The following is a 25832-nucleotide window of genomic DNA, read 5'->3' as shown; positions in this document are numbered from 1 at the left end:
GAGTTCACATGGACAGAAATGAATATTGAAAAACAAAATTTAAAATAAGTGAATATGGAGAGTTGAAGAAGTTTAAATGGTCCATTTAAAAATTTTTTTTCTCAAATAACTTTATAAAATACTAGAAATGACACACTGAAATATACTCTTAGGACACATTAGTAGAAGCAAGTTTGTGTGTATGAACAGTGTCTAGAAAAGTATCTTTAAATTTAACAGTACATGTAAGAAATCCACCTGCAAGAGGAAGAACATTTGTTTGGTTTTAAAATAATAATAGACTGAGTTTATTTTCATGTTAGACCTCTAAATATTCCTTTTTAGAGCTCTCTTAATTAAACTAAAGCTGTTCTAAGTTAGCCACAGGGTAGAGAAATACATTGACATTCGTGCAGAAGTGTTTCCCACACGTATCCCAATGTAGTGTACAGATGTGACGTGTATATATGTATATGACATTTTATCATTCAGCTAAACGACATCGTTTTTCTTCATTTGGTTCAAATGGTAGTGTGTAATCTGTATTACGAAATGCTGTGAGGAACGCAGCATTGAGCTCTCCCTCCCAGGACTGCCTTTATTTGTTGTTTTTATTCTTTAAAGACATATTTATTAATTTTGGGGGGTGGTGAGGGGGAGGGCAGAGGGAGAGAATCCCAAAGGACTCCGGCTGAGCAGGGAGCCTGATGTGGGGCTCGATCCTAGGACCCTGAGATCAGGACCAGAACCAGAGTCATGAGTCACATGGTCAGCTGACTGAGCCACCCAGATGCCCCGGAACTGCTTTCAGATAAAGCTCGGTTAGGACAGAGAAAGCTGGAAGCCAGTATGTTTGTGTAGCTCATCTGTGCTTGCTTGGACTGGGCCACGTTTTTCTCTTCCGGGATCCACGGGTGTTTGTGTCTGCGGACGAGCTTGGAGCCGATGCGTAGAGGAGGCGCCTGTGCCCCAGGGTGAGCGGCCCCGTGGCGCTGCTCTCGCTCACGCGCTGTGATCCCCAGTCCGCGGTGCTGTGCTGCGCGCAGCTGGGTCCGGCCGAGGAGTGTTGCAGGCTGGCTGTCCCTGTTGCTGTGCCTTGATTCCCGGGCTGGAGAAGTCACTCACGCGCTCACTGTGCTTGGGTGGCCCGTGTGGTCCTGCCGCGGCTATGGCCTGCGGAACTGGGGCCGTTTGGGCCGGCGGCGGCAGAGGCCCGGCTGCTGTGCCGCAGCCGACAGGCGCTCGGGGTCCTCGGGCATTGGGTCTGCTGTTTAAAATTTTGCGTTACACGCGAGAAACTAGTGATTGTTTTCTCCAAGTTTTTTGAGGATTTAGGAATATTAGAACTGAGTAGCCGCTGCGCATGGCAGTTTTCAGCTGAGTAGCAGGAAGCTGGTCGGCCCGGCTCGCAGACTTAGGGTGAGAGTCCGTCCTCCGTCTCTCCGACAAGTACTGGTCTGTCCTTAGGTGTCGGACCCTCCCCGTCGCGGGCCTTCGGGGTGGGGCAGCGACAGAACAGATGAAGCCCGCCGGCCTCGGCAGCTTCCATTCTAGTGAGAACTGCCGTTTTGACAGCTTATTTCATGTTTTTGTATTCCCAGCTAAAAACACATATCGACACTTTTGTAGGCACGGAAGGATGACAGGCCATAGATAAAAATGAATTCTCGAGTACTTGTCCCAGATACCGGGTTAACGCTCCTAACACGCTTCTCCCTTGGCGGCGCTCTGCTGCTTTACTGAGCCTTCACCACGCGGCTGCTTCAGGGCGAGCAGGGAGCGCCGGCCTTCACGCCCCCATAGCAAGATCCCGCAGGGACGCCCGCAGCCTGGCTGCCTTCCGAGGGCTTGGGGCCTCTGCCCACGGCCCTGCCGGTCCTTCCACAGGGGCCTGTCCTGCACCTCGGCGCCCACTGGCTGCCGGGGAGCACTTAGTGGCGGGCCTGGAGGCTGGGCGCGGTCTTGGTCAGAGCGGGCGCGTTGTGCTCACGCGGCCGTGCTGTGTTTGCCCGTTTCCATCGGTATCAGTTGAGCACAGCCAGCCTGCTGGATGACACGGGTGCCTCGTCCCCTCGCAAGCAGATGTTGATCTGTCCCGGACAGATACGTGCTGTCCTTCCGCAGGACGTACCACCAGCCAAGCAAGCACTCAGGGCCGGGCCAAGGTGCAGGAGCGGTAGGCAGGAGGTTTTTGACATGTGGGTGTGTCTTTTGGAGAAATGGGGATCAACAGTCATTTAATTCTTCGGTTTGGAATTGAATGTGTTCTTTTAACAGAAGGCATTAGCCGAGTGGGGTGGTCGTCTTCTAGATGATGAACTAACTTTGCTCTCCGGCTGCCCAGTGCCTCACCTTTTGTCTTGGTGTTTTCCTTAACAGTGTGCACTGGTTTCTAACACACACCCTCCTGGAGTGCTGTTGTCTTGTCCCCACAGCTCCGAAAGCTGTGGTGAAACGTGCTTTTTCATCCTTTGAAAGGTGTCCCACTGCAGCTCACCCTCTCCTGTCTCTCTCCTCCTTCCCTCTCCCACGTGTTCTGCATGGCCTCTGTCCTGCCGATGCTGCCTTCACCTGGGTCCCGTGCATGTGTTTCTAATCCCAGGGAGAAGGAATCACTTTGCCTGCTACAACTATCACACTTACGAAGGTAATGCTATGCTTCATACTACTTTTTTAACTAGAGCACTAACAACCTGTTGGGCAAGATAATGTTACTGGCCAAACATTTTATGTATTGGTTTCTTAATTGATACAAATAACTTTGTTCTGAGAAATGTAACGTGCCGTCACTTTGGTGGTGTCTAGTTCCACGCGCCGCATTCGCTTGGTTTTACAGAAATGTGCAGTTCCTCTATTCAGGCGAAGTCTAGAGTGAGAAATTGGACAGGCTGTGTTCCTGTCCTTCCCCTCCTCCCCCCCAAAAAAGGTTAAGAAGAGGGGAGAAGCTGGGGGAGGATGGGGTTGGCGGGAAAAGAGTGAGGATGATGGGTAAGAATGACCCCAGGACCCAGAGGTGTGCGGGAGGGGCTCTGCGGTCACACACCGGGCTGTAGTGCTGATGGGGAAGAGGTGTCCCCACCAGTTGCGTGTGTCTAACAGCCTTTGGGAAGCTGAGAGGAAGACTCAGCCATATGCTTGGCCTTTACTCATACTTACATCTTCCTGTAGGGAACTAGCGTGTCACGTTATGACCAGGTTTTAGGGGGTCCTTGGGCTTCTCCTTGTTTCCTGGTTGAAATTCGTTTCTTCTTGTTAGCAAACATGTACTTTCTTACGTAGAACACGTTTTTCAGATTTGTGTATCTCTGTCTTCATCATATTCCGTAGTACAGCTAATTTTTGGTTTTATGGAAATACTTTTTTGTCTGTTTTTGTCTTTTAAGTGTTACATTCTTACATGTTGAATGTGGCAGATGCTCCCCGTGCTGTGTAACGTTTCCCCCCATGTAGCAGCTTGTATTTGTTCGTTGGACTGTCTCCAGACTGACAGTGCACACGGCCGTTGGATAGTAACCGGACTTGCAGTTTTGGGTTTTGTTCTTTTTAAACAAATATATAAATACGTGATATTTATCACTTATTTTAATACTCCTATATGCATAGAGTCTAAGACCTCTTTTTATTTCATTTAATTCCTGAAAAGGACTGTTTAACGTTCTCCTGTTTTTGTTATTTGTACTATAAAGGAAGGGAAACCAGAGAGAAAATGGCATTTCCTTTTTTACGTGGTGTGTATAAAAAATGCTTAGAATAAACTCATCAGAACTTTGACCAAAGTGCTTCTAGTTCTCCATTTGTGTCTGAGCGGAGTGGGTGTGTTTTCTCAGTGGCCTCAGTGAGAAGACGCTCTCGGCCGTGTGCTTCAGGAAGCCTCAGGAACTTGATCGTTGGTTTAACCGTTCATTCACTAAAATGTGAGCTCTGCGGGGATGTGAATGTGTGTTCAGCTTCTTCTCATGCTTGGGATTCGGAACCCTCGATCAGCGCTCCTTCAGTGGACGAGTCCCTTGCCCTCCCCTCAGCGGCGCGGCCGGAACCGCACCCAGCGCCACGCACTGATGGCGCCCGGTGGTCCCTGGGGAACCGGCAAAGGCCTGAGCAGAGCTGGAGGCAGAGAACTGTTGTCAGAACAAAGGTGCTCTTTAAAAAATGTCCTTATGCTGTGTCCATAATGGTCCATTTCCTGTTAATATTTAGAATACTAAAGAAAGGGACGCCTGGGTGGCTCAGTTGGTTAGACGACTGCCTTCGGCTCAGGTCATGATCCCGGAGTCCCGGGATCGAGTCCCGCATCGGACTCCCAGCTCCATGGGGAGTCTGCTTCTCCCTCTGACCTTCTCCTCGCTCATGCTCTCTCTCACTGTCTCTCTCTCAAATAAATAAATAAAATCTTTAAAAAAAAAAAAAAAAGAATACTAAAGAAAATTTCCGATTATACCTCAAATTTAAAAAAAAAAGAGCAAAAGCAGAAAAACAAGATTCGGCCAATGTGAGTAGTTACTTAGGGACACCCGAATGGTCAGTAATATTCAGGGCGTTCAGAGACACGAGCAGCTTTAGATAGAAAACTGGTGTTTGTGTCAGTGGGTCCCACCGATTGCCCATTGACTATATGATACGTATTTCACTGGTGTTCTAATCCCGGTGCAAAAAAAAAAAAAAAGAGGGAAGAAAAATGCGTGTATTGAGTTGCTTAATGGTATATGCATAAAACAGATTTTAAAGATGTGCTTCAGGGTGGGGAGTTAAGGCAGGAAAGGAAGGGTGCCTTTCACTGTATACTTCTGTGCCTTTTAAATTTCAAACCACATGAATATTTCATGTATTTTTAATTCGACATTGTGACGCAAAGAAAAAGCCTGAAAACCCTCTGGTAGAAGCGCTGTTGTCTGTGGGAGGGCTGCTTCGGTTCGTCATCAGTAGGGACGAAAGGTGCTAGGGGCTCTTGTTCAGTTGAGGAAGGGAAGAGAACACAAGGTATGTTTTAGGCCACACTATTCTGTGTTCACTAATGCCCATGAGATGGTCCTCGTACTCTTACAAAGGAGAAGGGAGTGAGATTGTCCAAAAAGAAAGATGTTAGTTGTTTGTTACCTGCCTTCATCTCCCCGACTCGAACAGCATTGTGTCTAGTAAAATCCCATGGCCAGAATCTGTCCGTAAAGGCTTTACCTGTGTTTTCTGTTGCTGCGGCGTCTAAGAAAAGTGGGACTGGGAAAGCAGCTTGCCTCTCCCCATGGGTGGGGAGGTTTCCGGTGTAGTGCTGTGGTGAAAATGGAAGCATTGGAGGGGAAATCTGTTTTCCCCCCCTTTTTCTTGACACTTGCAAATCTGTTAACGTAGAAAATACATGCTATCCATTTATTAGTCACAAGATACCTTTCAGAAGCACTCAGAATTAAGAATATTAATGTGAATTTTTTCTTTCACCCCTAAACACGTATTTTTCATACTCTTGTATTTTTAACTTTGTTTTGAAATCATCGTTCTTCATCATTTATTTGCTTCTTTTGCTTTTTTGTAATTTATGTAATTTCTGTGCAACCACATTGCTTTATTTTATTCATTTTTAGCTACTAATCATTCATTGTTAATAAATTAAATCTTTGTTGAATATATACTGTGGACCAGAAGCTGTACTGAGCGCCAGGATCAAGAGATTTTCTTTTAAATCTAGCCGTCAAGGATGGGGTGGGGGCGGGGGGCAAGGAAACAGAGTAACCGTGGACTAGGGTCAGCGGTAGGAAGACACGGTAGCCATGGCGCTGAGGAGGATGGAAGAACACTTCCCGGCGGGCGGTAGTTCCTGGGCCCGCCTGTGCTGTCAGAGCTGCAAAGTAGTGGGCCCTGCCCGGGGGCTCGGACTCAGCAGCCCTGGAGGGCACCGCTCACCTCGGGGAAAGGCCCAGGTGGCACCGATGCCTCACTCGGGTTCAGGACGTGGAGTTGGAGTTGAAAATAGAACTGTCTAGAGATAAGGCTTCCTTTGCCGGCGCACGCAGTGGGGCTGTCGGAGCTGTGAAGCATAGGTGGTGTCCGCTTTCTCCTGGCTCTCACGGACGGCTCCCCGTCACACAGATGTGACAGGTTTCGGAAATATATCAGAAGCGAGAAATGTTGTGATTGTAATGTTATTTTGTGTGCTCTAAATTAGCAGCAGTTGTAACAGATTTTTGTATTCACCGTGTGTTTTGTCTGAGAGCTCAGACCACAGCACAGCTAAGAGACTGTCACGGTCTGAACCCTCGTACACTCCGGGTGCTTACCTTCTGCAGCCCTCACAGCTTAATTCCTAGTCCCAGGGACCAGAGAGTGCAACTGGCAACTTAATAAGTGAATCAGCAAGTTATTAAGGCATTAAAGTAGGTCAGAGAGACTCTACGGGGCCCTTTTAGGACTTTGCATACCCACGCTGGGTTGGCTTTCACAGCTGGGAGATGGTGTCATGATTCATTAGTTCCGTGAGGCATGTTTCCTTGTATGTTAACATCTCCGAAATCAGAATAAATCTTTGACCTCTTGTATGAGGTTGAACATAGTAGGTGAGAAGGGAAGGAGCATTTGGGTATAAGGAGTGGATGTCTTGGCACTGGTTCTTCTTCCTTCTCTCCACGCCATCCCCGTCATAGAGATTCATGCACAGGGCAGTGGAAATGTCAGTAGTTTACAGAGGTATAAAATGACAAAACCCAAAAAACCCAGTGTCCCTTTCTGTCTACCCCCCACCCCACACACATTCCACTCTGCAAAGCTAAGCACTTTCACTGTAGTTCTTACTGGAACTTACTGTCAGGAATGGGCGTTGGGATCACTTGGGGGAATCTTCAGTGGGTATGTGTGCAGGCCTCATCCCCGGAGACTGGGGTCCAGAGAACTGGGTGACCTGTGAGGCTGTACACTGAAAATGTCCATCAGTCCCTACGGCGCTCTGGGCTCTACAGGTGGACGTTTGCTGGGAGAGCAGCCTACTCTGAGGGGAAGGGCCATGTGTCTGCCTCATAGAATTGCGCTTCAGAATCATTCACAAAAATCCAGGGCTGCGTGGTGCAGAAATTTCTTTTATGTGATAAGAAAATGTTGCTTATAGATGATGATGTTAGCAACTTAAATGAGATTAAACAGAAGCTAATGTGTCGATGTCTTAATTTAAATTTTCTGTATCCAGTTAGGTATGTTGCATGATTCAAATTTGGAGAGTTCTTCGAAATGAAACCCTGAGAACTGAGAACCATTAGTCGTTTTTAAGATGACCTTTCGTTCACTTGCTTTGTTGGCTTGCTTCAAATACCATGACAAGAACATCAGACTTGACAAATGAAGCTTTTTCTTCTCTCCGCAGATGGCTCGGACTCCAGAGATAAACCCAAGCTTTACCGCCTTCAGCTGAGCGTCACCGAGGTTGGGACGGAAAAGTTCGACGAGGACTCCATCCAGGTGCATGGGCGCGGCTCGAGCGCCTGGGGCAGCTCTTCCATTTGGGTGGGAAGGGGGAGGGGGCCCACGGTTAAGGCCTGCCACATGGTAGCAGTGCATGGACGGACAGACTGGAAAGACTTCGTGTTCTAATAGAAGGAACGGCGCACTCTGGCTCACTTCCTTTGCTTCAGCGTGAACAGAGCGACTGAAATTATGTTCACTCTCCACCTCTGGAAACTTGATCTGGTCGTGGTGGTGATGACTTCATGGGTCTTTTTCAGGATTAGGGGAGATAGCCTGCCCCTCGGTCTGATGCCCGTAGCCATGGGTGTTGCCTGAACTGTAGGTGCGATGTTAGCTAGGTGGGGTTTTCAGGGACTTAGTGAAACTGCGTAGTGTGTTCTTTAAATGGAGGCCAGTGTTCCCTACCCGACTGAACTCAGCTGAGCCGCGGCAGCCTGCCCTTCCCCCGTGCGGTCAGTTTCCCAGTCGCAGATGGCGGGTCAGGTTAGTTAGTGTCCTTTGCAGTTCTCACGTCCCTTCCTTCAGCCCAGCAGTAAAACAGGTAAATAAAGTTTGTAATCCTAATGCCCTGCACAGATTCATTCTTACTTAGCTAGCGTATGTTTAAGATGAGCACGCACTTGTCAGTTCAGATTTACGGTGTGTGTCGAAGCAAGCTGCTCCGTGCTAAACATAATGTGTTCCGTTACTTTGACATTATTTTGACAGTGTTTACTTACTTTTGTACTTTGGGGAGGAATACGCTCAAAAAGCACCAGAAATCTAGTTTACTTTGTATTCATAAAAGAGGAACTCATGGCTTTAAAATGCTGGGGTTTTGGTTTTGGTTTTTATGGGGCTGGAACTCATAACCTTGAGATCAAGCCCTGAGCTGAGATCGAGTCAGCCGCTTAACCAACTGAGCCACCCAGGCACCCCAGAAATTCTGTTTTTTAAATACCATGTCCTTTATGATGAATGGTCCTTTGATTTTATTTTAGCTCTTTGGATCAGGAATTCAGCCCCATCACTGTGACCTCACAAACATGGATGGAGTGGTCACTGTCACGCCAAGAAGCATGGACGCTGAGACTTACGTGGAAGGACAGCGCATCTCAGAGACGACCATGCTGCAGAGTGGGATGAAAGTGCAGTTTGGGGCCTCACATGTGTTCAAGTTTGTGGACCCCAGCCAGGACCACGCTCTGGCAAAGAGATCTGCGGATGGGGCCCTGACGGCCAAGGCTCCCAGACAAAAGCCTGGGTAACTGCTCTCCATCATCTCTCAGAGTTTAGAGTGCTTGGTTTATGTGTCAGAGAATCGGAATCAGGCACACATTACAGGTTGTTCCAGTTTTAAAATCAAAGTGTGGCTGGTTCTTGTTGATCTGGGTTGCTTGCCGAGGAAAGAAGAAAGGGATCCTGACTTTATTGTAAAATTGGAAGTTGTGGCTGGTTCTTAATAGTTTTAAATTTTGTTTTTTTAACCAGTAGTTTATTCTTTTAGGAAGCACTGTGGTATTTTATGTAATCATCCCCATATCACCAATTTTTGTGGAGGTGTCTTTTTCTGATTGTGATAAGGACATACCGTGTGAAGTCTTCACAGGAGGAAGAGTATCTTAGCTCCCCCTGGTGCCTGTCCGAGGACTTGCACTGTGGCCGTCACCGAAAACCACAGTCCTCGCTGGCCATCTAATCAAACTTCGTGCTGGGGAAGGGAGTGAAACTTCGTTTTGGTAGTGGTAATTTTTTAAAAGAATGCGCAGTTTGGCCCCCTTGCCCGTCCTGCAGGCTGCCAGGGCGCGGGCCCCACGCACGATGCTGAATACAGCCGCGGTCTTTGCTGATGGGCGCGGCGCTGTGCCCCGGCCGCACCGTGTGCGCGCAGTCTCCCCGCAGCTGCCTGCACCGCTCTCTGTCTGTGACGGACCTTTGCTCAACCTCCCAGAGCTCGTGCTCTGGGGCAGGTGGGAATTTGTAGTCTCTTCGTGCTGGTGGTCTTTCGCCAGTTTCCCAGCGCTGTGAACTCTACTGCAGTCGTTCCCGGGGGTCATTAGTTTGTTCTGTGACCATCTCTCATCCTGCCCAGAAGAAGGATGAAAGGCGGCTCGTACAAGTAAGACTTAAGGTCTTGCTCCAAGATAACACTTTGTTGATCATCACACATGTTCCCCTAGGCACACGGGACATGGGAAATGTCATCGGCTGCTTGAGACCTCCTGTTCCCAGCTGCTCACCTCTGGCTCCGCATTTCCACCAAGGACCAGTCCCTCGGTTCCCAAGGAAAACGGGTGTGGGCCTTGACTTCCCAAGGAAGCCCATTTCTGTCTGACTAGTCCTCCAGCTTTGAACAGAATGTGTCTCTAAACTCATCCTTCCGTTTCGTGTCTGGGAGGACCTGTCGTTTTCTCTTCCTTTTTAAATTGTATTTACTTATGAGCCATGTCCGCATTTCTTGGCCCTCATCGTGACCTCTGCGTGGCCCCTTTGCTTCACCCGACAGTCCTGTTCAGGTGGTTTCCATTCTGACCTTCCATGCTTCAGGCCTGCGTCTTTTAGCACCAGGTGGTGACAGGCCGGGGTACGCCTGAGAATCTTACTTGCCACTTACCTGTAGGGTGTTTAGCCAAAGAAGTCATCGTGTGGCATGACTTCTGGCCGCTTGCACGTGATTTCTCAGGAGTCCTGTGGTTTTCCCAGTCGTGCGTCATGCCTGAGTGCCGGATGATCCTCACTTTGGGGGTAGGGCTGCTGCTGAAGTGACGCAACTGCATCTGTCCATCACTGCAGCTCGGGAGTTCTGCTCAGCAGGGTTGTCTGGTTTTCTGCATGCGAGGTCCCTCCCCAGCTGTTTTGCCGTTGTGGCTCCTGCTTTGGAGGCCCGCCGGTGTCTGTTCTCATCTTGTGTCTGGCCAAAAGCAGAATCATACTAAGAACATGGCTTTGGTTTTTTTGATGGAAATACAATGTGAAACTTCTTGTGTATTCTTATGTTTTTTCCTCACAGACCTGGTGGAAACTGCTTAGTGGCAGAATATGCCAGTACTTACATGTCCATCCATAAACCAGAACGAACTTCCATTTTTTTTATAAACACTAATTTTGTCCCACTGTCAAGCTATTGTACAAATGTCTAGGTAGACAGCCCATGGGTTTTTTCCCACAGGCGTGTACCTGTGTTTTGTTATTGATGTATAATGACGTGTCAGGTTCAGGTGCAAAGCGTAATGACCAGCATGTGTGTGTGTTGCTCAGTGGTCACCACAGCGAGTCCAGTTGCCATCATCACCCACCAGCCATGGGTACTACTTTCTTGTGATGAGAACTTGCAACATTAGCTCTCTTAGCAACTTACTAGGACTTTTTTTCTTTTTTTTTTTTTTTTAAGATTTTTTAAAAATTTATTTGACAGAGAGAGAGAGAGATCACAAGTAGGCAGAGAGGCAGGCAGAGAGAGGGGGAAGCAGGCTCCCCGCGGAGCAGAGAGCCCGATGCGGGGCTCGATCCCAGGACTCGGAGATGATGACCTGAGCCGAAGGCAGAGGCTCTAAGCCACTGAGCCCCCCCAGGCGCCCCCCGCTAAGACTTCTGATACTGTGTTGAATGAACAGAGTGATGATGTGGCGAGAGTGGGCATCCTTGTCTTGCTCCTCATCTTAGAGGAAAAGCCCTCAGCTCTTGATCACTGAGGATGATGAGTCTGTGGCCATGTCATGTATGGCCTTTACTGTGTGGAGGTACATTCCCTCTATACCCACTTTGTTGAGAGTTCTCAGTGTAAATGGATATCAAATTTTGTCAAATGCTTTTTCTGCATCTGTTGAGTTGCTCGTGTGGTCTTTATCCTTTATTTTGGTAATATGGTGGAACTCACTGACCGATGTGTGGATGTTGAACCATCCTTGTTTGCATCCCTGGAATAAATCCTCCTTGATCTTGGCGTGTGATCCCTTTCATGTCATGTTGAACTCAGCTTGCTAGTATTTTGTTGAAGATTTTTGCAATTCTGTTCATCAGTGCTACTGGCCTGTAATTCTCTTTTCTTGTGCCCTTGTCTGGTTTTGGTATCAGGGTAATGCTGGTCTCGTAAAATTAGTTTGAAAGAGGTCCCTCCTCTTGTCATTCTTGGAGAGTTTGAGCAGGATTGGTGTTCATTCTTTGAGCATTTGGTGGAATCCTCCAGTAAAGCCGTCTGGTCCTGGACTTTGGTTTGTTGGGTGGTTTTCGATGAACGATTCGATCTCCTCGCTAGTACTCCCATCTGTTCAGATTCTCTATCTCATCACGATTCAGTCTTGGTAGTTTGTGTGTTTCTAGGGCTTCATCCGTTTTTCCTAGGTTGTCCGGTTTGTTGGCGTATAGTTGTTTCTAATGGACTGTTAACGTTGTTTCTGGGTACCAGTTATAAAGTCTTCTCTTTTAATTTCTGATTTTATTTCCTTCCCTCTAGTAATTTTGGGCTTTGTTCTTTGTTTCTAGTTCCTTGAGGGATACATGATGCATGTGTTCTTAATTGCAGACTTTAGGGTCTGTGTCCTCAAAGCCTTATTGGAAGGTGGACTAGCAAGGTAGCACAATTGGATGTTCACGGTCAGGCTGGGCCCTCTGTTGGTGCGTTCAGTGCACTCATTAACCTCTCTGTGTGCGCATTCGTGGAGTACCTGTGTCACGTGTCAGTGTATCCGTGTGCTCTGGGCTGAGGAGGCTGAGACATGGTTCCTACCCTCTGTGGTCATACTTAGATAATGTCATTAAAGTCATGAATAAAGTCTCTTTGTAATCATTTACGAATCCAAAGTGTAGTACAAATGGGTCCATGTGAAACTTTAAAGTCCTATTAGCTTTGGGTGAAGAAATAAAGAGCTTTGCATGGTGTTGAGTAAGTTTGTTTTGTTAGGATGAGAATTACAAGTGGGTCAAGAAGGCTTGGCCTGTGTTTCTGTATGCGGATAGCATGCATTTAGGGATAGGTGTGGTGTATATGTAGCCTTTGATAGATGGTGGAGATGAACTCTCATACCCCGCTTTCATTATCAGAGGCAAAATAACTTGAGTTTCCCAGTCAAACCATTAGAAACTAGGAAAACAGTTTCTATGTTCTGTGAATATCTTGGTGACAGAGGGTTTAGCTTCGAGTACAAGCTTTTACTTCTCCAGTTTCTATTTTGAAGTGTGATCATTGTTTGGTGTTACAAGATGATCTTATTTTCATAGTGATAAGGAAGAGGAGGAAGTTGTACCTGGTTTTCTAATTTGAAGAATTGTTTTGAACTTCTGCATCACTTGGGGTTTCATTTTGTAGATTGGGGTTAAATACAAGTTTAAAGCTACCATGGAGCTATGACACTACATGGTTGTCTCTCAGGTAGCAGAAGAGATTGTGATTCTTTTTGATTACCTGGGACAGGAGCCCAGGAGATTGAAGCACTAACCCATCCTGTTGGTTTCCAGGTGTTCTTAGGGCTCTTTTTTCCCCCTTTTCTGGGGCCTTTCTCTTGGGCTGGAATTAATGGATTGTATTTATCCTTATTTGTGCCAAAGAACCATAGCCTGCCTCGGATTATTGACTCTTTAAAATGAGATTTTGTTTGCTCTGAACTTTTCATAATGATGGTTTTAAAAATTTGGTATTTTTAGATATTTTTTAAAATTGTTTAAAATAGAATAACTCTTGATCTGATTACTAACATTACACAGAAGTTCTCCATTTCTTTATTTTAGCCTCAGTACTGGTATCCATGAGCTTTTAAAAAGTTATCAGATTGATTTCTGGAGGATGGCAGCTTCCTACCTTGCCTTATCCTCCCGTGAACACAGTTGTCCCCCTGTGTCAGCACATGGGCTCGTGGCGCTGGAGACCTCTGCATTCATTTATGTGCTGTGACGTGATGAAACAGCTTGCTTTTTTCCTTTGTGGTTCTTTCCAATTTATTGTTATTAAAATATAGTCTTAAAAAATAAGATCCTGGGGCGCCTGGGTGGCTCAGCGGGTTAAAGCCTCTGCCTTCAGCTCAGGTCATGATCTCAGGGTCCTGGGATCGAGCCCCGCATCAGGCTCTCTGCTCTGCGGGGAGTCTGCTTCCTCCTCTCTCTGCCTGCCTCTCTGCCTACTTGTGATTTCTATCTGTCAAATAAATAAATAAAATTTAAAAAAAAAAAAAGATCCTGAGAGTATCCAGTGTGTAGCAGTAAGAAAAGTTCGTAAAGTTTTTTGTTTTTTAAAGATTTTATTTATTTGAGGGAGAGAGAGAGTGTGTCACAGTGGGAAGCAGGCTCTCCACTGAGCAGGGAGCCTGATGTGGGGCTTGGTCGCCCGGAATCATGACCTCAGCCAAAGGCAAACGCTTAACCAGCTAAACCACCGAGGTACCCGGAAAAGTTCAAAAAATTTTAACAGCTTTTTTTGTCTCTAACTTTTATATGCTGAAAATCGATTGATTTGTTGAAGCTCTTTAAATTGGGATATTTAGCCGTTTCTTTTGTATTACTGAGAAAAAGGTGGTCTTATCATTTGAGGGTTACTAATTCTACGTATTTCTTTTTTTTTTTTAATCCTGAAAGAATTGTTCAAGAGACAACTTTCGATTTAGGCGGAGATGTTCACAGCGGAACAGCGTTACCAACAAGCCAGGTAGGCGACTTCCACGACCTGCTGGGACTGTGTTTGTGTAGCATTGTAGGACACCAGGGATGAGTTACTGGTAATACGCTGGTAGGACGATTGTGAAGACAGAGAAGACCACACAGTGCTCTCTAGCAGGCTGGTGCTAATCTGTCGTGCTGTCTTGTTGTGACACGTGGCAGGCCTGAGGCCGCACACCATGCTTTCTCCTCTCAGCAGGCATCCTAGGCTCAGCCTCTGTCCCAGCAGCCCTTCTCTGCCCGGCGATCTCTGAAGATAACGACCGCCATGCTCTCATCCGCCTGCCGCCTCTTCTCTGCAGGCACTTTGCTTCCACAGTTCCCCTCATCTCGCATGATCAGGGAATTTGTCCTCATTTTGGTTCACTATCGCTCAGTAACAGACCACCCCAAAACGTAGTGAACCAAACAGAACAGCCCCCGCTGTCTTTACAGCAGTTGTGCGGTGAGGTTTGGACTCTCAGGGGCTGGTTGTTTGCTGGTCCTGCTGGCGGTGCCTCGCTTTGCTGCGGTCAGCTGCTCGTGGGCTGGCTGCTGGGCTGGCTGGGCCTCCCTGTGTCCCTGTCTTTTCAGGTGCTCTCCGCGGGAGCAGCCAGATGTTTTGGTGCTTCACAGCATCCCGAAGTGGCAGGCCTTCTTAGGTTTGGGCCAGAGCTGGGGCCCAGCTTTGCTTCCCTGACCTTCCATTGGTTAAAGCCAAACACAGGCTTAGTGATGGCTCGGGAAAGGGGCTGCTCCCGGTGCGGCTGGCCGAGGCCATGTTCACGGTGCCCGGTCCGCTGCGTGTTTCCCTCCGTTGGCCTGAGCCAGGTCGGCACCACGTACTTGGGGCACTTCGTTATTTCAGCCTTGGGGTGTCGCCGTCCCGATTTCTCCCACCTCGGTGCTCAGTCCTCCTGGGTCTCCTCTGTTGGTGTCTTCTCCACGTCTTCCTCCACTTGACTCCTCACGCCGGTTGCAGACATAGGGCCCCTTCTCTCCCATGTGTCCATGTTCACTGGGTGATCTCACGCAGTCAGGGAGTTAAAGTACATCTAGACATTAATTACTCTGAACTGTCTTTGGCCCTGACCTGTGCAGACTCCAAAGGCTTGCCTGCAACAGCTGTCGTGTTGTCTAACACGTGTATCAAGTCTAACACAGCGAAAACAGAGCTAGCTTTTCTTTGTTTCCCTGCTCCTTCGCCGTCTCAGTAAACGATCTGCTCACCCAAGGCGTCGTCCCCACAGAAGTCCGGCACTGGTTATCCCGGGTTCCTTCCCTCCCTCAGCCTCCACATTCAGTCCTTGGCAAGTTCCGTTTGCTCTTCCTCTGGAACAGTCCACAAGTGCCTGTCTCTGTCTGTCACCCCCGTGGGCAGTCGGGCGGAGGCTCCAGGTGTCACACGGCAGGGAGTCTGCGTGGCTTCTGACCTCTCCTCTGCTGCCCTGGCCAGTCAGTCTTCTCCGAGGACCAGGCTGCTGTTGTGGAAACGGGAACTCAACCCTGTGACCGCCCCGCGTTCACAGCCGCTCGGCCCCACATACCCCCACTCTTGCCTCTGGCTCGCACAGCTCCTTTTGACCCGGCCACACTGGCCACAGGCCTCTTCCCCGTCTGAAGCCTCGGGCGTGTTGCTCGGCCTACAGGATTTCTTCCCACGGCTTCTCACGCAGCCGGCCCCTCCTGGTGCGACCTCCACTTACACGTCACATCCGCAAGTGTCCGGGCGCAGTCGCCCCTTACTTTAATGTCTGCGCCAGCCTGCGCGGCCGTCGGATCCTTGGCGCGGGCGGCCACGGTGCAGCGCGAGCTGGGCGCAGGCAGGGTCTCGCTGGGCGGGCTCGCCGCTGTGCTGCTCGTGCTCCGGGAGTGTGCCGGGCACCGGGGCCCGCAGCGCAGAGCTGCACAGCGGCCGTCTGAGCAGGTGCTCTGGGAACCAGATGGGACTGTCCTCAGACAAAGCTGTTTTTAAGGGGCGCCTGGGTGGCTCAGTCGATTGGGCATGGGAGTCTGATTTCCCCTCAGGGCTCTGCGCTCCACAGGGTGTGGGCGTGACGATCCTCTCTCCCCCTGCCCCTCCCCTCCACGTGTGCCTGAGCACGCCCTCTCTTGCTCTCATGCTCTCTCTTGAAATCAGATCTTTTAAAGAAAAGTTTAGTTTCTTTTAAAAGTGTATAGTCAAAACAGAAAACTTGGTCAGTTAAGAAAAAGTAGAGAAATGAAAATCATTCACAATTTATAGGTGGCTATTGGTAACACTTTGACAGATCCTTTTCTGAGCTCTTTGTGTCACCGGTGTGCTCCTTTATACACTTGCAAAGGATCAGGTATCCACGCGCACACACAAACCTTTCTGTCCTGTGGCCTTTGGCTCTGATTTCGTAAGCTTTTTATTTGAAAATGGGCTAAATTTATTTTGTAATGTGTTAGCTTATAAACATACCCTAACTTCTCTATTGCCTTTTCACTTATTTACAACGGTAATCTGACCTGGTGTTCTTATTTCTGTGAATGTATTTTATGGAAGTAGCCACTGTGTGTGAATGTGTATATTTACAAGCCTGGTTGTCGGGACTCCCTGTCCTGGTGAACATTTTAAACAATGTAATCAAGGATTAGTTCCATGAACTTTGGTAGATAAACAACAAAATGTTACACAACCATTATAGTTCTGTAACATAGAAATATTGTTAGATGTTTACAACGTTTACAAAGTAGGTTATGACCTCATTTATGAAAAATAAAAATCGTAAAGAACCGTAAAGATAAATACAGCCCAGTGTAACTCTCTGGTTGGTAAGACAAGAATGATTTTTGTTATCAAGCTCAGTTTCTATAATCAAATATGAGAAATTTGACACAAAATTTTTGCTACAGTGAATTTTTTTGTGTAATTTTGCTCTGTTTTCTTACTCATATAGGTTGCTTATCTGTTTTGTCTGCCATGGGTTAGTTAGCAATGTGCCCTGCGTGGAGGAGTTTAAATGTACGGCTCTAGGCTGCTGGAGATGGGCTTTTGCTTCTGTGCTCAGTTTGTCTTTGGACGTTGAGCTATGATGATTTTCAAACACTTTCTTAACAAGTAAAACAAAGACCCTGACTTTACGTTGTGTGTGTTCTCTCCGCTCCCTCCTTCCTTAAGAGAACGTTTTGGAGGAGTTGCTGCGGTTCTGCACTGTTAGAGGAGCCCTTGCGCACGCGTAGCGCCCTTCCTGACTGTGTTTCAAGCCCACGTCTAGCTCTCGGAAAAGGAAAGGGGCTGCGGGCTTTACTGCTCTTTCAGTGCCCGTGTGTTTCGGGGCATGAGAATGCGCACTGGTGTCCTCAGAGGCGCCGCGCCTTCTCGTCTCTGCCCCTGCCCTGCATCCCTCTCCCGCCTTCCCCTGCCTGGCAGCCTGGCATCAGACCTTCACTGGCAGCGGTCTGCGTACGCCCGGGTGGTCCGCGTGGTGTTCTTAAGTGCTCTGTGTCTCCCCCGGCCTAGAGCGCCACGAGGCTGGACGGCGACCGGGCAGTGCCTGCCTCCGGCTCGGCGGAGCGTGGGATGGTGAAGCCGATGATCAGAGTGGAGCAGCAGGACCGCCGGCAAGAGAGCAGGTAGGAAGCCGCTCAGCTTCCGCAGGGAGGACGTGAAAGTGTCCCGGAAAGCGCCTGGGGGAGAGATGCCTGAACCGACGGAGGTTTGGCTGACATTTGTAGGGAGTTACTTTGTTTTCATGTTTCTGAGCTGAACAGAGACTGAGCTCCACGAGCAGGGGTCCCCTTACCCTGGGCCACGGTGTCGTCTGTCCGGGTGAAATGGAGAGCACTTAAAGAGGTTTCTGTTTTCAATGGGCTATTCTGTGAAACGTGGAAAAAGGGACTTTTCCTGGATGTTACTGTTTGATCATTTTTATATTAAGATAATCTGATCATTTCCCCATCCGTATACAGAATCCTTCCATATTTAAATATATGAAGCCAGGCAGGCCTTCAGTGGAGTTTTTAGGATTTGTCAAGTGCCGCATTACTGTGTCTTACATTCTGTCGAAAAGCATAGCTGTGAATATGGGTTTCTCCTGCCGGGGCTCTTGCCTAGTGTTCTTGAACAGAGAACATCCACCTTTTGTGATTTCCTTTTCTTATGAATTTTAAGGACATACTACCTTTATTAGAATTCTACTTCCTCGTGATTTTTAACATTGTTTAGAGTTGCAAAGTGATGTCAGTGCCTCACACGTTGAAATAATAACGGGCGCTGAGCTCCGGGTGTGGCTCCAGCGCTTCTCCGGCAGGGCCCTGAGCACGCAGACGGCAGTCGAAGAGCTCGGGAGTGCCGTGCACGTCCCCTCTTTATCGGCAGCGGAACTGGGCTGGGGGAGTCTGTCTCCTGCTGCCATGCTAGCTCTTCTCCCCCTGGGTCCCCTAAGGGAGGCAGGGGACTGCTGGCGGTCGCGCTTTCATTTCCCGTCTTCCAGTAGAGGGCGCAGTGCGCCGCCTGTTTGTCAGCTCAGTTAACGCGGGACTCTGTTGCAGACTGAGCGGGAATCTCAGGTGTTTCCCTTGTTTTTGTCCTGCACTTTTGGTTAGTATTCAAGATTTTTGTTGGCTGTGTGAATTCTTTTAGGTGTAATGATAAGCCTACTTTCTGTGTCTGTACTTGTTTCTGATGGTGTGTTCTAGAATAAGAACTTCAGACGGTGAGCTAGTACCGTACAGAGTGACCCTGTTTATGAGGCGATCGAGAGGAGCGCATCATCGTTCTCAGCCCAGAAATAGTTGAATGATGGATAAATCAAATGGGGGAGAGGAGAGAGCACTTATAACAAAACCAGTGAGTGCGTGTGTCCGGCACAGGTAGCTGGAGAAGCACGGTGTCCAGTAGCTGCCCGGTGGCGGCTCGCCGTGTTCTGGGACCGCTGTTAGGCTGCGAGCAGGATTTTACTAGGGGTTTTGTTGGGACTATGGCTGTGTACTACTTCCACACTACCGCAGCGATGGAAACAGGTGATTCTTCTATTTTCGTTCTTTGCTTTTCATGTATATAATGTGAGAAGAAGCAGTGCTTCACTTAATTGGTACGTTCATGAAAGTCTAAGTTGTTAGATATTTTAAAATACTGATTTTAGTCAGGGAAAAATATCTTTTCGAATAATGGAGTTCCTTAAGTTATGACTGACGCATTATTTTACTTTCTTTGGTGAGAATTTAAATTCCTTATTTTTACTGGATTTGTTAAATTGATGAAACCAGGAGTTGGTAAGGTTCATCCAGTTTATTGTGTGGATAGTAAATTTGGAAGTTAACTGCGTATCATGTAATCACAGACCAGATAAGAAGCTTTGAAGCATATAATCCCATGGAAAGACTCTTGTTTTATTTCTGGTGTTTATAACAGTTCGACGTAACTTGCTGTGTTTCTCCTTGATGCTGCTTCAGTTGCCCGGGGGAGGTAGGGTGGAGGGAAAAAGCTGCTGGGGACAGTGGCCATGGGCGCTTCTCCCTCTCAGCTCCTTTCTTGAAGAAGTTGTCACAGGAGCCAGGTTATTGAGTGAGTGTCACAGCCGTGACTCCGAACGCAGAAACGGGCAGGTTCGTCACTGTTTGTCCGGGGTTGGGAGACTTCAGTGTTGCTCTTAGAAGTGACTGGCATTCAGCTCACTGACAGCTTCGCGAGACGGCAGTGCAGCTGACTCTCCCTCCCCCGGATGGGACGCTCTGTTTGGACACTGACCTCCGTTTTCAGTCCCTGCCCCTGACTTGCTTTCGTCCCTGTGTAAGTCATTGTGGCCTCACTCCTCACTTCCCAGTGAAGTTTGTGGGAAGGCACAACACATTTCTTTGCTTTTGCTGTCAGTTTTAATGTTCTTAATCTATTTGGTGGAAGAGTTTTGGAAAGTTTTTCCATTACCTGTTAAAGCTGAACTAAAGTGGTAAAGATTTAAACTGATCTTTGGGAACCTAATCACTTGCCCATTTGTTAGTGAAGTGGGGCAGCTGACGAATGTCCGACGTGAAATACAGCTGGGAGCCGGCCAGCTCCCGTAATGCTTAAATTGCCTGAAATTCTAATCACGTGTCTGCATGAAAGAGTAGTTAAGTTACTCTGAAGCCATCCATCGAGAACAGTATAAATCGGAGGTAAGGAGATCTACATTGGGTCTGTAATGATTTTACAGTTTAGAAATTCTGTGCTCACTAGTGGCTGTCGGGTGTTGTTTGACCACGGTACACTACACAGAGCCCTGTTGTACGCTGTGCCCCAGTGGACACATGCCTCCAGATGTGTGTATTTATAGCTGAAAGAAGAATTTCACACAACAGTGAACCTTCTGTCCTACCAGCGGGGGCAGGGTCATCCACTATTTGGAGAACTCTTCTATGGAAATACGGACGTCCTGACCTTTGAAGTACTTTGATCCAGGATACGTGGAAATACGTAATGTTATTCAGCGCAGATTCTTCCAAGTGTTCCAGATCCTGGCTGCTCTTGGGTTCTGTTTCTTGGCAGTGCCTTGTTTCGTGGTGTCTGGCTAAATGAGGAGGGGTGTCTGAAAAAGTGTGAGTCGGATGTCTTTTTCTGAAGGTGGCTCCCCCGTGAGCATCAAGAAACGCTAATACGAGGTGCCTGAAGGGGTCTGTGGGCGTCCTCTTCTCTGAGCTTCATCAGAAGCCAAGGGCAGCGTCCGGCTCTTAGGAACTTGTTCTTCGTGTAGGAACTCAGTTTCAGGCTCACGGTGGTTTAGCTTTCCTCGTGTCTCCCAGCAGTGGCTTTTCGTTGTGACCTGAGCCATTGCCATAGCAGGTGTGTGACAGCCTGGTCACCCTCCTCCACACGACACCGTCATGAATAATAGAGATTCGTGGTCAGATCACTTCTCACGATGGAAGCAGATACGTCAAGGAGCTGACCTCTGGGAGGAACAGGGGTATGATCGCTCCCAGTGCGTGCATCTGAGTGTTTGAGCGCTTCCCACGTGCGCACGAGGCGCTGGGCGTGTGTGTTCTATAAGCACTGTGTGGAGACGGCCGCAGCCGTTGCCGAAGGAGGCGCGGTTGCTGGTGCTGTCACGATCTAAGAGAGGGCCGCTCTCTACTTGCAGAACTCAGGACGCTCCTGGGCCCGAGCTGGTACTGCCTGCGAGCATCGAATTCAGGGAGAGTTGTGAGTAATTTCAGATTCCATTGTTAGTGAATTATTTCTTGTTCCATTTTCCTCCATCTGATTTTCATGGGTTTTTTTTTTGTTGTTTTTTGTTTGTTTGTTTGTTTGTTTTTTTCTTTTTTGAAATCTTTTTACAGCTGAAGATTCATTTTTATCTGCCATCATAAACTATACTAATAGCTCTACAGTCCATTTTAAGTTGTCCCCTACATATGTGTTATACATGGCGTGTCGGTATGTATTGTCCAGCCGGTGCAGACCCGACGCCAGCCCCAGCGAGCGCGCTCACAGAGTGACCGCCACGGTCCACAAGATGGTGAGCATGATGGAGGCGGTGATCCAGGTAAGCCGCGGCGCGCAGCCGCCCCGCGCAGCCTCTCGTCCCGGGCCCGCCCCCCGAGTCCGACTGCACCCGCTCTGCAGAGAGCTTGGACGCTTGCATAGCTTTGAAAGTGGCAAAGAAGTGTCAGCTGGTTTTCAGCTGTTTTTCTCCTTAATCTCTGTGGGAATGTCATGATCACAGTGAAGATCCTTAAGATGGTGGTAGTTGTGAGAACACGTTGAGATGGGATTTTTTTTTTAGAAAAAATAATTTGTTGAGGTGAATTTCACATTAATGTAAAATTAACCATTTTAAAGTGACTCATTCGGTAGCATTTCGGACGTTCACAGTGTTGTGCAGCAACACTTGTGGTTCCAGAACATTCCCATCACCCAGAGTAAAACCCTATGCCACGAAGCAGTTTGTCCTCATAACCTCCCTGCCAGCGCCTGGCAGCCACCCTCTTAGAGTCTTCTCAAGGTTCCGAGGGTGTTTGCTCTTTTCCACCGAGAGTGCGACATTGGTAGGATTTCTGTGGATTTTTGGCGGCACTCATTTCGGTGTGATGTACATCATGACGTTTCTCGATGACGGCATGATCACAGTCCGTCACAGAACGGCTGAAGCTTAAGGAAGTAAGGGTGTTCTCTTTGTAGTGGTTTGTTTCTCGTTAAGTACTCTTCATCTGTAAATTGGCATAGCAGTTTTCCAAACTCACAGACAATTTGAAGATTTAATTCTACGTCCTTGAAAGTCAATGTGAAGTTAATTTTTTTTTTAAGTTTTCCCAAACCACTTATCAGAGCTGTTATTTGGTCACAAAATACAAAACTCTAGTTACGTACTGTGAATCAGCCTGATTAGATGGTTTGGTGGTTTCCCTCCTGTGAGGACAGTTTGAGCAAACAAATCTGTTGATTCCTTCTGAATTATTTCAAAAGGCCAAATTTTTCAAGAACTGTTTCTTTTATGTTTGAGGGGTGAACCTGTGAATCTAATGGGCTTACAGTTCTTTCCCCAAGTGAAGAAACAAATCCAAAAAGGATTGTCATTTTATTTGGATCCCATTTTGTGTTCCCTCTCTTCCTAATTTATGAAGAAACACGGATTTTCTTTTAGTTCAAAGCCATTGTCTGTCTTCCCTCGTGTTTGCATTTCCAAAGCCCGTTTCAAATTGTGAAATTCCTTTCATCAGACTACTATTGATGGACTTTTTCTGATTGAATTGGAACTAGTCTATGAAATCATCATTATCAAAACAGGTCTATTAAAACACATTTAGGGGTTACTATGTGATCGGAGGAGTCTTAAAGTATTAGGAAAGAACCGTAGTAATGAATAAATTTTTTAATTTGTAAAAACCTACTTTGAAAAACCAATTTACTCTGTTTTAGTATAGTTATGTTTTTTTTATACATTTAAAAATTTTTAACTTTTATTTTTTTTGTTTCTGTTGGTCTTTTCTGTCTCTTTCATCCTGTTAAACCAGAGGGTAGACACTCATCTTACATACCTTGAAGTAGTCAGACACACGAGATCATTGAAAGACGTTAAGAAGTCCTTTATTTGTAAATCTTTTAAAGAGATCAGTGTGTTCCCGTGTTAAATGTCACATTTCTGTATGTAAATTCTGGGAATTCCCTCCCTCACTGGGCCGTGTTAAAAACGTAGAACTAACCCTTTACATCACGTACTTTCCAAGCTGTTTCTGAGCCAGGAGTGAATATGTAATTTGGGAATGACAGAACTAAATGTCGTACCTTTGTGTCGTACCTTCATGTTAGTGTTTTGATTTTTTAAACTATCGTGATTGTTTACAAGTTTCTTTCTCTCATTCTGCCTGATTTCCCTTCGTCTGTTTTCCTCCAGGAAGTAGACCAGGTTGATCAGGTAGGACGTGCTGCTGGGAACTGGTCCTGGCTTTGTCGGCTTAGCTGAGTTTCTCGCGCTGCTTCCATGTCAAACACGGCACTCCAGCAGCCGGACTGGACGGTTCATAACACTCATTCAGCAACTGAAACATGCAGTACTAAATCCTTTTGACTGTGCAACCCTTATCAGCATTTCATAATTTCTGCTTAATGCACTTCAGTGTGGATATGAAATGACGGAAGTTCTGTTTCTCCTCTTTCTTGTTTACCCTTGGTTCCTATTCTGTGGATCTCATCTGAGGTTGCCTGGCCTGCTCATGTGGTCGGGAGACAATGCGATAGATCAGTACTTGATAGCGAGTTGCTCGGCGTCCGAGCCAGTGACTGTGCGTATCAGGGTGGCTGTGGGTAACCGTGGATAGACGCGTGTGTCCTTCACAGATTACCAGATAATGCACAATCTCCAATTGGGCGTTGTAGGCTCTGATACCTCTGTTTTCGGCCCTGATTCTGTCCGTGGTGGCCACCTGGATCCATGTGTCTGTCCATGAATCCTGAGGTGTTGCAGTTAGCTGCTGTGAACGCATCCAAATTCCTTTGCAAATATCTGGTATCTGTGGTAAATACCTTGGTGACAGTGGGAAGGTACTGGTCTATCTCAGCAGCTTTTCAAGAGCATTCCTTTGTATTTTCGTTCTTTTTGTTTGTCTTGGGGTTGCTTATGGAAATCCGTTCTGTCTACAGAAGCAGAAGAATATTGCAGGAGCACTTGCCTTCTGGATGGCCAACGCGTCTGAGCTGCTCAACTTCATTAAACAGGACCGAGATCTTAGTCGAATCACACTGGACGCCCAAGACATTTTAGCACACTTGGTTCAGATGGCGTTTAAGTAAGGAGCACCTTTTTGGAGATTGCACTCTTCTGTAGAGATTTTTTTTTTTTTAAGTTTTTATTTACCCTGATTGAAGATGAATAGCGAGAAGCATGAGTAGCTGTGTGCCAGATGTGTTGATTTAGGAAATTGAATTTGTTGAGCTGTGTTTCGAGACTCCTGAGACTAAAGCTATTGTACTGTAAATGGAAACTGTTTCTCAGCAGTGTGAACTATTCTGTTTGTGATGTCATGTCTGACAATAGCGCTGCGTCCTGCTGGGGTTATTAAAATTGCCTACGTATTTTCAGATACCTAGTTCACTGTCTTCAGTCAGAACTGAATAATTACATGCCAGCCTTTCTGGATGACCCTGAAGAGAACAGCCTGCAAAGACCAAAAATAGGTTAGGATGCTTTCCTCCCGCCATCTCTCTCCTCCTCTCTCTCAGCTTTCTTCTTCCCTCCTTCCTGTTTAACTTCTTTTTAATATTTACTATCATAAGAGGGAGGTATTTTTAGAATAAGTGAGATAAACGGTTGGATTTGCCATTTAGTAAATCGCAGCCACCGTCTGTTTTATTTTAAGAATAGCTCTGGTTTTGGGGTGTCGTGCTTTTTCAGAAGGTCTCTTGGGGTGAGCTTCAGGACACGTGGTTAACCCCCGTGTGTGGTTTCAGACCTCCCTCCCGCCTCCCGTCTGAAGGGACTGGTATCTCAAAAGTGACCAAGTCGCCCTTCTTACCGTTCCTGATGCTTTGTGCGTCCAGCGTTTTCACAAGACTCTTGCTTCCGTCCCGCGTGTCTGACAGATGACGTCTTACACACGCTCACGGGAGCCATGTCTCTGCTGCGGCGCTGCCGAGTCAACGCGGCCCTGACCATCCAGCTCTTCTCGCAGCTCTTCCACTTTATCAACATGTGGCTCTTCAACCGGCTGGTCACCGACCCCGAGTCGGGGCTGTGCTCCCACTACTGGGGGGCGATTATCCGCCAGCAGCTGGGACACGTGGAAGCCTGGGCGGAGAAGCAGGGCTTGGAGCTGGCGGCGGATTGCCACCTCAGCCGCATAGTGCAGGTGAGCTGGCGCGGTTCTCACCTGCCCATAGGTCGTGCGCCTCGTTCTCAGTGTCTCGTTCCGTCAAGGGGCAGCCCCGGGATTCAGCCGAGTCAGCAGCCCCCTGGGGGGTGTTCGTGTGCTGCACTGGAGCAGCGGTGGGGTGCTGGCTTGCCTGGGTCTCTGAGACCGTCTTCGGCCAGCCCCGTACTTCAGCAGCAGACGTTGTCTCACAGGCCAGGAGGCCAAGGTCAGGGTGTGGGCAGGGTGGTTCTCTGCCTTCATTTTCACAGGTGCTCTCCCCGGGGGCATGTGTGTCTCCACGTGTCCACTCTTCATACGGACTTAAGTCTCGTTAGACCTGTTCCCTCACTCACTCCTCTCACTGCTGTCAAGACCCTTGCTCCAAGTAAGGTCGCGTTCTGAGGTGCACGGGGTTGGGATCTGAGGGGACACAACTCAGCCCGCAGCAGGTGGTAAGCACTAGAATAAATACCCTTAAAGGGTTCTTTCTTACCAGACAGTATTTTGTGAGGCTCCCA

The 25832-nt window shown here is 47.7% G+C and overlaps 1 protein-coding gene across 3 annotated transcripts in view; it reads left to right on the top strand.

The window, feature by feature from the left end:
- Positions 1 to 25832, top strand: part of LOC111158727 (afadin, adherens junction formation factor) — a 133993-nt gene that overhangs the window by 59882 nt on the left and 48279 nt on the right. For 2 of the 3 annotated variants that reach the window (XM_022520959.1, XM_022520961.1), the window contains exons 9-18: positions 2582 to 2626; positions 7319 to 7413; positions 8400 to 8662; positions 13963 to 14032; positions 17510 to 17622; positions 21108 to 21169; positions 21307 to 21512; positions 24107 to 24252; positions 24546 to 24640; positions 25046 to 25311. In XM_022520959.1, coding sequence (XP_022376667.1) covers positions 2582 to 2626; positions 7319 to 7413; positions 8400 to 8662; positions 13963 to 14032; positions 17510 to 17622; positions 21108 to 21169; positions 21307 to 21512; positions 24107 to 24252; positions 24546 to 24640; positions 25046 to 25311 — 1361 coding nt within the window. The remainder of the gene's footprint in view (positions 1 to 2581; positions 2627 to 7318; positions 7414 to 8399; positions 8663 to 13962; positions 14033 to 17509; positions 17623 to 21107; positions 21170 to 21306; positions 21513 to 24106; positions 24253 to 24545; positions 24641 to 25045; positions 25312 to 25832) is intronic. The other variant, XM_022520960.1, reaches the window with a different exon arrangement.

The sequence above is a fragment of the Enhydra lutris genome, unplaced genomic scaffold (assembly GCF_002288905.1).
Source record: "Enhydra lutris kenyoni isolate GAN:26980312 unplaced genomic scaffold, ASM228890v2 scaffoldscaffold62, whole genome shotgun sequence".
In the NCBI taxonomy this organism is placed as follows: Eukaryota; Metazoa; Chordata; class Mammalia; order Carnivora; family Mustelidae; genus Enhydra; species Enhydra lutris.
This window is presented reverse-complemented; position numbering and strand designations above follow the sequence as displayed.